Genomic DNA, 12485 nt, shown 5'->3' on the forward strand with positions numbered 1-12485 from the left:
ACAAACTCTGGTTACCAAAAAGGGAAGAGGATGGGGAAGGGGATAAGTTAGAAATTTGGGATTAGCAGATACAAACAACTGTGTATCAAATAGATAAACACCAAGGTCTTACTGTATAGTGCAGGAAGTTATACTCAATATCCTTTAATAAACCATAATGGAAATGAAATCTATATGCTTGTGCATGTGAGCTAAGTTGCTTCAGTTCAACTCTTTTGCGACCCTATGGACTATAGCCTGCCAGGCTCCTCTGTCCATGGGATTCTCCAGGCAAGGATACTGGAGTGGGTTTTCATGCCCTCCTCCAGAGGATCTTAACAACCCAGGGATCGAGGTCATATCTCTTACGTCTCCTGCTTTGGCAGGCGAGTTCTTTACCACTAGCGCCACCTGGAAAGCCTATATATAGGCTTTGCCCCTCCAAAATTAGCAGCAGCAGGAGGAAAGCAGAGAGCAGACCCCAGCAGCAGCCCACCGACCTGCTGCTTGGCGTTCTCCACCTCGGCCGTCAGCCTCTGGATCACACGGTTCAGCTCGTTGATCTCCTCCTTGGTTCTGCGGAGGTTCTCACCCTGCTGTGTTACTGTGACCTTCATCTCCTCGCACTGCAGGTTGGGAGACAGACAGGAGGAAAGCACCAATGACTACAAGGTGGCTGCAGGTACTGAGATGTTGTCATGCAGAGTCAACCCACATTTCTTCTGGGATTGTCCCACCTCCTGCCCTGCTCTGCGTGGACCTCCACCATAGCCCCTCTGAGTGCATGGGTGCATTTTCCAGGGAAGCTCCAGCTCCAGTGGTCCTCTCTGCCCAGTGGGGAAGTCTGCCCTTCAGCTCACCTTGGTTTGATACCAGGACTCAACCTCGGCCCGGCTGCGGCTGGCGATGCCATCATACTGAGCCTTGATCTCAGCCACAACCGAGTCCATGTTGAGCTCCCGGCTGTTGTCCATCTTGACCACCACCGAGGTGTCAGAGATTTGCGACTGAAGGAGGTAAATTTCCTGTAGGAGACAACAACCATTGCCCTCATCTCCAAAGCCCTCACCGATTCTCCTCTCCACAGGTAATTCAAAACACAAACCCCAACTCTGAAATTTTATAAAATTAATTAGGAAACTTCTGACAAGTCAGGAAAATTTTTTAAATGCTGCTTTAAGAATAAAAGGCTAGAATTCGAATCATAATATCAAGGCAGTGAGTAAGGTGGAATTTCATTAATGCCTAGATCAACAGAGGTAGATTTCTGTGGATAAAGTCAAATTGGGTCACTCCACTTGGGGCCCCAACTACCCAGATCAGCTGTGACTGTCTGTATAAACCTAATCCACCAAATAACAGATAGGTTTGGAGTCCTGAATTTTCTAATTGGGCTTTCATACTATTTGAATTAATAAGATATGATTATTATATTCATATACCTAAACTTACAGTGTCAGATCTCCATGTCATGCTGTGTAGATAGGCAATGAATCAGTCTTTCAAATTATTTTTTGTTTCTTGTCTTTTTTAATTGCAGTATAGTTCATCTACAATGTTATGATCACTTCATATGTATAGCAAACTGATTCAGTTATACATACATATATATCTTTTTTCAGATTTTTTTTTCTTATAGGTTATTACAAAATGTTGAGTTTAGTTTCCTGTGCTCTATGGTAGGTCTTTGTTGGTTATCTATTTTAGATATAGTAGTGTATATCTGTTCACTCCAAAAAGGTAGGGCATTACTCATTTCTATTTTGAAAGATCTGAGCAAGAGAAAAATCTCTTGTCATAAAAGGAAAGGATATTGAGGCCCTAGAAGAGTAAGGAATGCATAACTTTTCCTAGAACCAAGGAACCATGACAGAAAACCTAGAAAACCCTCCTCTGCCCTCTCCTTCCCTTGCCCTTCTGGAGATGGGAAGAGGCTCACCTCATCGTACAGCGACTGCAGGAAGCTCATCTCCTCCTTCAGGGCCTCCACGTTGGCTTCCAGGTCAGCCTTGCGCAGATAGGCACAGTCAATGTCCTGGTGGAGACACACGGGAGGGTGGGACAGGAGAGTGGGCCAGGGGAGCCGTCAGCCTCTGTGGAGGCCCTGAGGTCATCTCCCAGCCCACCCCTTTGCCATCACACAAACATCAGTGGGACCCCCTGGGATAGAAGTGGGGAGGAGTCAGACTCCTAGAGACTTCTTTCCACTTCCTCCGGAACTAGGGATCCCGCAGAAGCAGGTAGCCTAAGATGACAACCCAACATGTCAGGCTGCAGCCGCCAAGCCAAACTGGTCCATAGAGCATGGCCGTGTGGTGAGCACAGAGCCAGGGGTGGTCCTTGGCGCCCAGGTCAGGCACCACTCAGCACCCAAGCAGCTGGCTCTCCCATCTGAAACCAAGGCCACACCTGTCCTGGCAGATTTTCTACCAGCCTTCTCTCCATTCTGTGATTACTAACAAATGAGGTGTGTAAGGTAAGCACAGTATTTATGAAGAGCATTAGCATACACTTCAACTCACCAATTTGAAATCAAAGAGAAATCATTAATAGTTTTCTCCCCTGGTTTTTACACCGTCTCCACTTGCACTGAATAAGGACCACAGCTCCCATAGTCACTACCAAGCTGAGAACTAATACTTCCCAATCTGGGAAGCAAAGGCCATAGGAGAGTGAAACTGATTTGAAAGCGACCATTTCAGCTTTCGGGAAGTTTACAAAAAGCCAAACAGCAGCATGATGAGGTCTCTTTTTAAGAAGCTTCCATCAGCACAGGCTGGGTTCCTGCATGGCACCAAGATGGCTTTGGCAGCCTGACCCACCGACAAGCATCCGTTTGCCGAGGAACCTGGTCTGACCACAACTGGACTGACTCGAAATTAGCAAGATGCCCAGTGTCCAAGCATGCAGCATCCAATATTTAATTCCTTTCCACGTGCAACGAGTCACTCACCTTCTTCAGCACCACAAACTCATTCTCGGCCATAGTCTTGAGAGCCACCTCTTCTTCATACCTGAGGAGAGACAGCACAGTTGGAGAGGCCCCACCCAAGGGGTAAGGGCCTCGGGCTAGCCAGCCGAGTCCTAGGTTATCAAAACTCCCTGGTCCTGCCCTGGACTTTCTGTGTGTCTTAGGAGAAGCGTCTGGGCCTCTCTATACTTCTGTTTCTCAGCCACAAAGAACCCACCAAAGGACACCGGATATGGAGTCTAGATACCTGATTTCTGGTCCAAGTTTGGGCTTTAGTTGCTGCAAAACCTCAGGCAAGTCACTGAATCTCTCTGGTCTTGGGATAAATTGCCCGATGTGTGATCAGGTACACAGTAATTATTTGTTCATTTCAAATGAATGAAAGATGCTCCAGGGGGCCTTTCAACTCTAAAACTGTAAAAAATGTAGCGACCAGGAGGCCATTCTCTCCCTCCTCCCCCACCATCCAAGACCTTGAAATCAGAGAAGTCATCTATGGTGCCCAGATTGCTGGGAGCATTTCCACAGCCTTCCTCTGCCAGCCTGGTCTAGTCTCTCTGTCTTGCCTGTGAGGTTTTATCCCTGGAGCAGTCCTGCCCCAACCTGACAAGGAGCACCAGAGTTCCCAGAACATGGTTTTCACAACTTTTTAATGACAGGGTAATTGGGACTGCTATAAACTCTGAGCTCTATAATTACCAGCCCTCACACCCCCAGAGTGGGAGACAGACCCTGACACCTGCAAACACAATTGTGTCTGCATTTGCATCCCCCCAGGCAAAGTTTAAAAACCCATTGCTGGATCCATCTGGATGGTAGAGCCTGATCTTCCAAGACCAGAATTTCAAGTACTTCCCGGTGAAATTACCAGCACCGGTTATGTCAAAATCACTCATCACTCTGTCCATATCTGCCATGTAAAGATGAGCAAGTGACCCAGTAAGTTTAAACAAGGTAATGGCCAGACTAAATAAATCGAATTAAAACAAAAGAAGCTCAACATTCAGAAAACGAAGATCATGGCATCCGGTCCCATCACTTCATGGGAAATAGATGGGGAAACAGTGGAAACAGTGTCAGACTTTATTTTTCTGGGCTCCAAAATCACTGCAGATGGTGACTGCAGCCATGAAATTAAAAGACGCTTACTCCTTGGAAGGAAAGTTATGACCAACCTAGATAGCATATTCAAAAGCAGAGACATTACTTTGCCAACAAAGGTTCATCTAGTCAAGGCTATGGTTTTTCCTGTGGTCATGTATGGATGTGAGAGTTGGACTGTGAAGAAGGCTGAGCGCCGAAGAATTGATGCTTTTGAACTGTGGTGTTGGAGAAGACTCTTGAGAGTCCCTTGGACTGCAAGGAGCTCCAACCAGTCCATTCTGAAGGAGATCAGCCCTGGGATTTCTTTGGAAGGAATGATGCTAAAGCTGAAACTCCAGTACTTTGGCCACCTCATGTGAAGAGTTGACTCACTGGAAAAGACTCTGATGCTGGGAGGGATTGGGGGCAAGAGGAGAAGGGGATGACAGAGGATGAGATGGCTGGATGGCATCACTGACTCGATGGACGTGAGTCTGGGTGAACTCCAGGCGTTGGTGATGGACAGGGAGGCCTGGCGTGCTGCGATTCATGGGGTAGCAAAGAGTCGGACACGACTGAGCGACTAATCTGATCTGATCTGGTCTGAAAACAAAAGATTTACATGGACCTTTGAATTGTGGAGCCTGGCAGAACAAGAGCTGATAACTTCTCTGCAGAATAAATAGAAGAATGATCCAAGGTCATCAGACACTTGAATGGTATCTGCCAAATCATCTTCAAGGTAACTCCCCAGAGACCTCTCCTTTCCTCCCGTCCTAGTGCTGACTGCTCCCAAGTGTCTGTTCTCCATCCTCCTGCTTCCTTTGTTCCTCACTCTCCATCTCTCTTGGGCTTCCCTGGTGACTCAGATGGTAAGGAATCTGTCTGCAATGCAGAAAGCCGGGGTTCAATCCCTGGGTCAGGAAGATCCCCTGGAGAAAGGAATGGCTACCCAGTCCAGGATTCTTGCTTGAAGAATTCCATGGACAGAGAATCCTGGCAGGCTACAGCCCAGGGGTCACACAGAGTTGGACACGACTGAGTGACTAACACTTTCACTGTCACTTTCTCCATCTTTGGGTCAGTCTGTGCTCTGGATGTGTGCCCACCTCTCCCAGGCTGGGAGCTCTTCTTCCCTGCAAAGCTTTCCCCCTTTCCCCGAATGGGGCTGCAAGTGTTGAGAGCTGAGACAAGACAGAGCAGACTAATAAAGCAGAAGCACCTTGGTAAGTAGGCTGGGATGACCCTAATCTTCAGCCACCTCCATCTCCAGGAAGGTTGTATGAACTCAGTCAAGACCCACTGCACACCTATAACCACTCCCAGCCTGGCCACACTCACTTCTTCTTGTAGCCCTCCAGAACTTCCTCCACGTGGTTGAGCTCTGAGGCCAGCCTCCCGCTGTTGGCCTCCACACACTCGGCCTCCCGCCTCAGTGTCTCGATGTAGCCATTGAACAGGGGCTCCAGGTTGCTCTCACAGCACTGGCGATTCTGGTAGAACTGTAGCTTGGTCTCCAGCAGCTTGTTCTGCTGCTCTAGGAAGCGCACCTGCCATCCAGAGTGGTAGAAAGAGATTCAGGAGGAGCCCCAGGAGGTGACTGGTCCCCTAGAGCTCCCTCTGCCCTTGGGGATGGATCTCTGACCCGCAGCAGCCCATGACCTTCCCCCAGAGGCCAAATGATCTGGCCAAGTCAGAAAATGAAAGACACAATTGTTCCCCCAAAAAACTTCCCTTCACTCCATCTCTCCTTCCAGGAAGAATACACAATTTATTTGTGACTTATTTATTCTGCACAGAATGAAATAACTCCTCATCCTGCAAAAATATCCCAGACCTCATGTGACAAGACAAAAAATGGCCCCTCAAAGATGTTTATGTCTCAATCCTCAGAACCTGTAAATAGGTCACATTACATGCAAGAGGACCTTGCAGGTGGAATTAAGGTTATGAAACTGAAGATCAAGAAATGAGCCTGAATTATCCAGGTGGCTCCAAGATAGTCACACAGGCCTTTTAAACTGGAAGGGAAGGCAGAAGCGTAAAAGATACCCTCAAAAGAAGGAAGCAGAGGAGAGATTTGAACCATGAGAAGCTCTGGACCACTATCATCTTTGAAGATAGAGATCAGGCCTTGAGTCAAGGAATATGGCGGCCCCTAGACACTGAGACCAACCTCTGGCAGTCAGCCAGCAAGGAACAGGGCCTCCAGTCCTCCAGTCACAGACCTCAATTCTGTACAACGTCTGCATGGCCCTGAAAGTAAGTTTTCCCAGGACCTCCAGAGGAAGTACAACCCTGTTGACCCCTTGATTTTGGCCTCATTAGGTAATAGGTTTGTGTTCCTCTAAGTTGCTAAGTTTGTGGACATTTTTATGGCAGTGATTCAAAACTGCACCTACCATGACTCTCCTTCGCTCTGACCCCAAGGCAAGGGGTCCAGAGGGACTGCATCAGGAATCTGAAGATTTTTCATTGCTTAACTCTGCCATTCACCACGTCATTGTGCCTCATGTTTTCTGAGCCTCAATTCATTTTTTAAATTTTTATTTATTTATTTATGGCTGCCTTCAGTCTTCGCTGCCGCTCGAGGACTTTCTCTAGTTGTGGTGAGCAGAGGCTCCTTTCTAGTTGCGGTGTGTGGTTTCTCCTTGCGGTGGCTTCTCTTGTTGCAAAGCATGGGCTCCACAGTCTGAGCTCAGTAGTTGTGGCACACGGGCTTAGCTGTGCTGAGACATGTGAAATTTTCCTGGACCAGGGATCGAACCTCTGTCCCCAGGACTCGCAGGCAGGTTCTTAACCACTGGATCACCAGGGAAGTCCTCTGAGCCTCATTTTAAATTGAGGCAGTGAGAACACATCAGCAATGGCACACTGGCAGCCCCCAGGTGTGATCTGGCCCAGAGGCATGTTTTATTTGGCCTTCACACTGTTTTATAAAAATTCGATTCATCACCAGCATCTAATAAGAGAGTGATTTGGGGCAAGAATCTAGCTTTACCTCACCTTAACAACCCTGAAACTTGGACAATGCTGGGTATGAGCTGGATTTCAACCTTGCCCAACCCCTGGTGGGTGGCCTTGGGCAAAGAGTGACCTGCATGATCCAACGTCACCTTCATCTTGCCGATGTGAGGGAAGAATGGTTTGGACAGCCAACAGCATGTTAAGAACGGGTGTCCAGGACTTTTGCTTACAGACCTGCCTATTCCTGATGAGAGCATTTGTCTAAGAACAAAGTTTCCACCCCTCCCGCCCCCATCCCCTTGGAATGCACCTTACTACAAAGTCCAAGGTGCAGATGTGCACAGGAATCACCCTGGAAAGGGGGGCTTTCCTCCAATGGACATGGGTGGCTATCCTTCCCAGAGCCATCAGACTCACAGAGGGAGCTTCACTGAGAAACCAGAGCTACATATCCAACCAGAAGTCCGGCTTGGAGACTGCAACATCGGAAGAGCACCGTGCTACATCCCCCAACCTGGCCCCCATGGATCTCCTGTTTCTCACCTCACTGTCTTTAATCTGTGCATATTTTGAGTAGGGGAGTGCATCAGGGCCTGAAGTCCTAGAAATTCCCAGGCTTCCCACAAGGTGCCCACCAGACAGGAGCAGGACAGGAGCTTCTGGCCTCTCTCTCTGTCGTGGTTCCCCTGTCCACAAGGGAGATGGCAGCATCTCCTCTAGGAGAGGGTGAGACACCAGCCTCAGTAGAGAGGCCCACCCCGCCCAACCCCCTTGATGGCTGAGATCCAGAAGATGGGGCCCCAGACACACAGTCAGCTCCTGCTGGGCAAGGTGAGCAGCAGCGATAAGCCTTTCTTTTCTCTCTGGTGGTTTCACATCCATGATTACGTTGGAGTCTCATGGCAACTTTTGAAAACTGAGACCCTGATTCAGTCATGTTCTCAGGGCCATGTGCTAATTCGGAAAAGGCAGTCCCCAGGTATTTGAACCCAGTCTGTCACCAGGTTCCAAGTACCTTTCCCTTCCTAAGCCGCAGCCCAGGGGACAACCCAGACACCCACCTTGTCGATGAAGGCAGCAAACTTGTTGTTGAGACGCTTGATCTGCTCCTTCTCCTCATGCTTCACGCACTGCGCCTTGGGGTCGATCTCCAGGTTGAGGGGCGTGAGGAGGCTCTCGTTAACCGACACAGTGGTGATACAGGGTGGGATAGGCCCGTAGAGGCCCCCTGCCCGGTAACCAAAGCTGCCCCCTCCTCGGAGGGGCCACGCATAACTCACTGCGATCCGTGGGGACCCCACTGCACACAGGCTCCTGCTGCCGAAGCCCCCGAGACGCCGGTAGCCGGGGCCCCCGGGGCTGCCCCCGTGGAAGGCCAGGCCATTGGCAAAGCCATGCACCCCAGGCTTGGGCACAACAGCTGAGCAGGAGCTGAAGTCCCTGACCCTGTAGCTGGAGCTGTTGTGCTAGGAATGGCTCGCCATGCCTCTGCTCGCCAGGCCAGAGCCAGGATGGGGAAGTGGGGAGAATCCAAGGATACTAGGACCCGCTACCCCTCCTGCCTTTTATCAGGCAGACAGCAGGCCTCCAGACAACATAAAAGTCAGGAGAAAGTCATTAACATCATTTACGAGCGTGGGAATCTCCCGCTAGGCAGGCTGAGAAGAAAGCTGAAACTTGCCTCCCTTAATAGATGTATCAAGGAGACCCTGCATCACAATAAACCTGCCCCTGCCTTTTCAGCCCCACAGGCCTAGACACATCCATGAAGCCCCTAATTCCCCTGCAGCCCTGGGGTCAGACCTGATATCATGATCCCACATGGGCGAGTGGAGGCCTGTACCAGTGCATTCTTGAGACTCGAAGGGTCCCATGTCCCACTAAGGTCCCTGGGCCTGTCCTTCCCAGCAGAGCACTCGATGCCTGGAACATCCTTCCGGGTGAGCGCGGGTGAGGGGTCATCTTCGAGCCTTTGCCTGGCATGGATGAAAGTGAAAATCTCTCAGTCATGTCCGAATCTTTGTGACCCCATGGACTATAGAGTCCATGGAATCCTCCAGGCCAGAATACTGGAGTGGGTAGCCATTTCCTTCTCTAGATCTTCCCAACCTAGAGAGATCGAACCAGGTCTCCTGCATTGCAGGCGGATTCTTTACCAGCTGAGCCACCAGGGAAGCCCGGCGTGGATGAAGGTGCTGGCCTCTCTTCTTAGGTGCCGCTGGCTGGCCAGCCACTAATCCCTTCCATTGACACAAGGAAGACAACTGCGGGGTCATGCAGGTCATTCAGTGCACAGCCACATCCCCCTTATAGTAGGGTTACTGAAGCTAGTAGTGCACAGCCACATCCCCTTATAGTAGGGTTACTGAAGCTAGTAGTGCACAGCCACATCCCCTTATAGTAGAGTTACTGAAGCTAGTAGTGGCCTCTCGATTCAGACATCATGCCTTATCCACTTTTATAGCCCTCATGGCAACCAGCACATACTAGCTCCTCAGGAAGCATTGCTTGAATAGCCCGGACACAGAGGGAAGGGCCAATGTGTGGAGAGCTCCTCCATCTAGTCCACAGACACTGGCTGACCCTCCGCTGTGTGCCAAGCCTGGGAGCCAGCCTGGAGGAGGTGCCTTCCTTCTTGGGGGTGAGTGCTGATGTCCCACCAGAGCAGGACCCAGGTCTAGATGCTGTGGGAAATAAGGAGAGTAGACAGAGTTTGCCGTGAGGAACCTCATTCTCACGGGAAGACCAGACAGAGGCAGGAAAGACGGATGGCAAGAGAGGGAAAGATGACCGATCAGGCAAAGGGGGTGCTTCTGGCATTCTGAGGAGGGCCATTTACTTATGGTAGGCTGGGGTGGGGTGGGGGGGCCACAAAGGAGGTGGGAGCCAAGGCAGGTCCTGGAAGACAGTAAGATTTGGCAGAGAGAACAGAGGCAGGGGTGCCAGGCAGAGGCACTGGGCAAGCCAGACACCCAGAGAAATTGCTCAGTACTTGAGGCCCCTCAACAAACCAAGACCTTCAGCCCTGGCCTCCCGCCCCCACCTCATAAGATGACACCTCCCAGAAGAACAGTGGGGAAATGGGCCCAGTGGGGAGGTGCCTGCCTCTTGGATCAAGTGCCATTGGCGGCCCTGACTGCTATGATGCCAAAGCCCTCAGCTCACCAGGGTCTTGAGTAAAACACTCATTACAAAAATCCCTATGCACAAAGCCAAGAACAAGGACTGCTAAGTCGCTTCAGTCGTGTCCGACTCTGTGCGACCCCAGAGACGGCAGCCCACCAGGCTTCCCCGTCCCTGGGATTCTCCAGGCAAGAACACTGGAGTGGGTTACCATTTCCTTCTCCAATGCATGAAAGTGAAAAATGAAAGTGAAGTCGCTCAGTTGTTCCCGACTCTTAGCGACCCCATGGACTGCAGCCTACCAGGCTCCTCTGTCCATGGATTTTCCAGGCAAGAGTACTGGAGTGGGGTGCCATTGCCTTCTCCGAGAACAAGGACTAACCTTCCAGAACGCCCTCTTCAGGAAGCAGGCCTGGGGAAGGGGCATAAGAGAAACAGGACAAGGGGAATAAGGGGGGAGTCCTCTCTGCTCTCTCTCTTTCTCTCCCTCTCTCTCTCTCTCTCTCTCTCACACACACACACACACACACATACACGCCACCCCCACCCCACCGCACAGCAGGAAGCAGAGTCCTACTCTATGTGAGGAGCACAGGGATATATCCAGAGGGAGCAGTTCGTGCCCCAGGAGCATAGGTGCAGAGTCCCCAGGGTGAACCCAGTCAGTGATGGGATAAGGAGACCCTACAAACTGAATTCCTACAGAAACAACCGACTCCAGTCTTTTGCTCTTGTGGCCACAAGACTGCCTCCGCCTCCCCACTTGCTGCACAGTTCCCGCACCAACCCTGACTGGTGGGAGGAGACTTGCCTGGGCCAGAAGGCCAGGCTGCTCCTCCATGTGGACTCGCCGATTAAGGGAAACAAAATAGAAACTGCAATACAACACGGATGCTCTGGAAGGGTCTCATGCTGGTCTCTGTATGTTTCTCACATTCAGCAAGAATTTACTGAGCACCAGTGCCAGTCACCATTCTTTGAACTTGGGATACACCCGTGAATAAAGCACACAACAACGTGTGTTTTTTTTAAGTTTCCATTCCGTGGAAAGAGATTGACAATAAACTTGGTGGTTCAGATGGTAAAGAATCTGCCTGCAATGTGGGGGACCCGGGTTGGATCCCTGGGTCGGGAAGATCCCCTGGAGAAGGGAATAGCAACCCACTCCAGTATTCTTACCTGAAGAATTCCATGAACAGAGGAGCCTGGTGGGATACAGTTCATAGGGTCGCAAAGAGTCGAACATGACTGACTGACTACCCTAGATGATAAGTCTTATGGAAAGAATAAACATAACAAGACAAGAGAAATCAGGAGAGTAGGGAGAAAGACAGGGCTGTTCGCAGCAGGGTGGTCTGAGTGGGCTGCACTGAGAAGGTGACTTTGAGCCAAGGTTTTGAGGAGGTAAGGGGATGAGCCATGAGGGCAGAGGAAGAGTCAGGGCAGCTGCTCAAGGTGCAAACAGGCCTGGCTGGTTCCCTCCAGGAACAAGGAGGCCAGTGTGGTTTGAGGGGAAGGAGCAAGTTCTGAGTGTGGGCAAGCCTAGGAGATACAGGGAGCAGAGGGTTCCACCCTAATTATGGAGCCGGTGGGCTCCTATCGAGGGCTTGATGGACATGAGCTGAAGTGTTAGATGACCTCCATGACATGATGGCAGCCTGGAAAGCAGACTGCAGAGGGAGGCAATGGACTAAGGAGGGGGAAGGGTCATTGGGACCCCTGGGAGACAGCAGAGACTCATGCCAGGGAGGAAGCCCCAGAGAGTGTGCAAGTGGCCAGCTTTGGGTGGAATCTGAAGAAAGAGCCAAGCAGATTTCTTGACAGATTGGATTCAGGATGTGAGAGAAAGGGAAGAGTCAAGGATGTCTCCATGTTTTCAGGTGGGGTAAACCTGTCCCTGGGCTTCCCCAGTGGCTCAGCAGTAAAGAATCCGTCTACAGTGCAGGAGATGTGGGTTTGATTCCTCCATCAGGAAGATCCTCTGGAGGAGGGCATGGCATCCCACTTCTATATTCTTGCCTGGAGAATCCCAAGGACAGAGGAACCGGGCGGGCTATAGTCTATAGGTTCGCAAAGAGTCGGACATGACTGAGGTGACTGAGCTCATGTGCACGCAAACCTGTCTCCACAACAAAGAAAAGCAGTGAAGCAGTGAGAAAAATGCCAAGATCAGTGCCCCAGACACTCATCCTGGCTCTGCTGACGCTATAGCCTGGCACAAGTCACCCACCCTATCTGGTCCCCCGTGTTCCCAACAGAGCATGCCAGGGTCAGACTGGATGGCCTCAACATTTCCTAGGGAAGCCTTGGGATCTCAGTTTTGTTGGGAATCCATTAGAGTTCATCATTCCACAGGGCCCGT

General features: G+C 50.6%; 2 protein-coding genes across 2 annotated transcripts; both read right to left on the minus strand.

Moving 5' to 3' along the window:
- Positions 1–1189: 1189 nt before the first annotated feature.
- On the minus strand, positions 1190–7155 carry LOC133248652 (keratin, type II microfibrillar-like). Its single transcript, XM_061419024.1, has 5 exons — positions 7150–7155; positions 5375–5583; positions 2933–2993; positions 1919–2014; positions 1190–1246 (listed from the first exon to the last, which is right to left on the minus strand). Exons 1-5 carry the CDS (start codon positions 7153–7155, stop codon positions 1190–1192), a joined length of 429 nt encoding a protein of 142 aa, XP_061275008.1.
- A 496-nt stretch (positions 7156–7651) lies between these two features.
- Positions 7652–10964, minus strand: LOC133248653 (keratin, type II cuticular Hb5-like). Its single transcript, XM_061419025.1, has 3 exons — positions 10935–10964; positions 10506–10535; positions 7652–8466 (listed from the first exon to the last, which is right to left on the minus strand). Exons 1-3 carry the CDS (start codon positions 10962–10964, stop codon positions 8026–8028), a joined length of 501 nt encoding a protein of 166 aa, XP_061275009.1. The 3' UTR covers positions 7652–8025.
- Positions 10965–12485: the final 1521 nt, after the last annotated feature.

Source organism: Bos javanicus, chromosome 5, assembly GCF_032452875.1.
Source record: "Bos javanicus breed banteng chromosome 5, ARS-OSU_banteng_1.0, whole genome shotgun sequence".
NCBI classification, from domain to species: domain Eukaryota; kingdom Metazoa; phylum Chordata; class Mammalia; order Artiodactyla; family Bovidae; genus Bos; species Bos javanicus.

Excerpts from the sequence above, each read along its gene's own strand:
- LOC133248652 (XM_061419024.1), bottom strand. Across the intron at positions 2,994-5,374 it reads CTGGAGGGCTACAAGAAGAA|GTATGAAGAAGAGGTGGCTC; the intron begins GTGAGTGTGGCC and ends GTCTCTCCTCAG. Across the intron at positions 1,247-1,918 it reads TGCAGTCGCTGTACGATGAG|AAATCTACCTCTGTTGATCT; the intron begins GTGAGCCTCTTC and ends CTTTATCCACAG.
- LOC133248653 (XM_061419025.1), bottom strand. The coding sequence starts at position 10,964 with ATGGAGGAGCAGCCTGGCCTTCTGGCCCAG. Across the intron at positions 10,536-10,934 it reads AGCCTGGCCTTCTGGCCCAG|GCCTGCTTCCTGAAGAGGGC; the intron begins GCAAGTCTCCTC and ends CCCCTTCCCCAG. Across the intron at positions 8,467-10,505 it reads TGAAGAGGGCGTTCTGGAAG|CACAACAGCTCCAGCTACAG; the intron begins GTTAGTCCTTGT and ends AGCCATTCCTAG.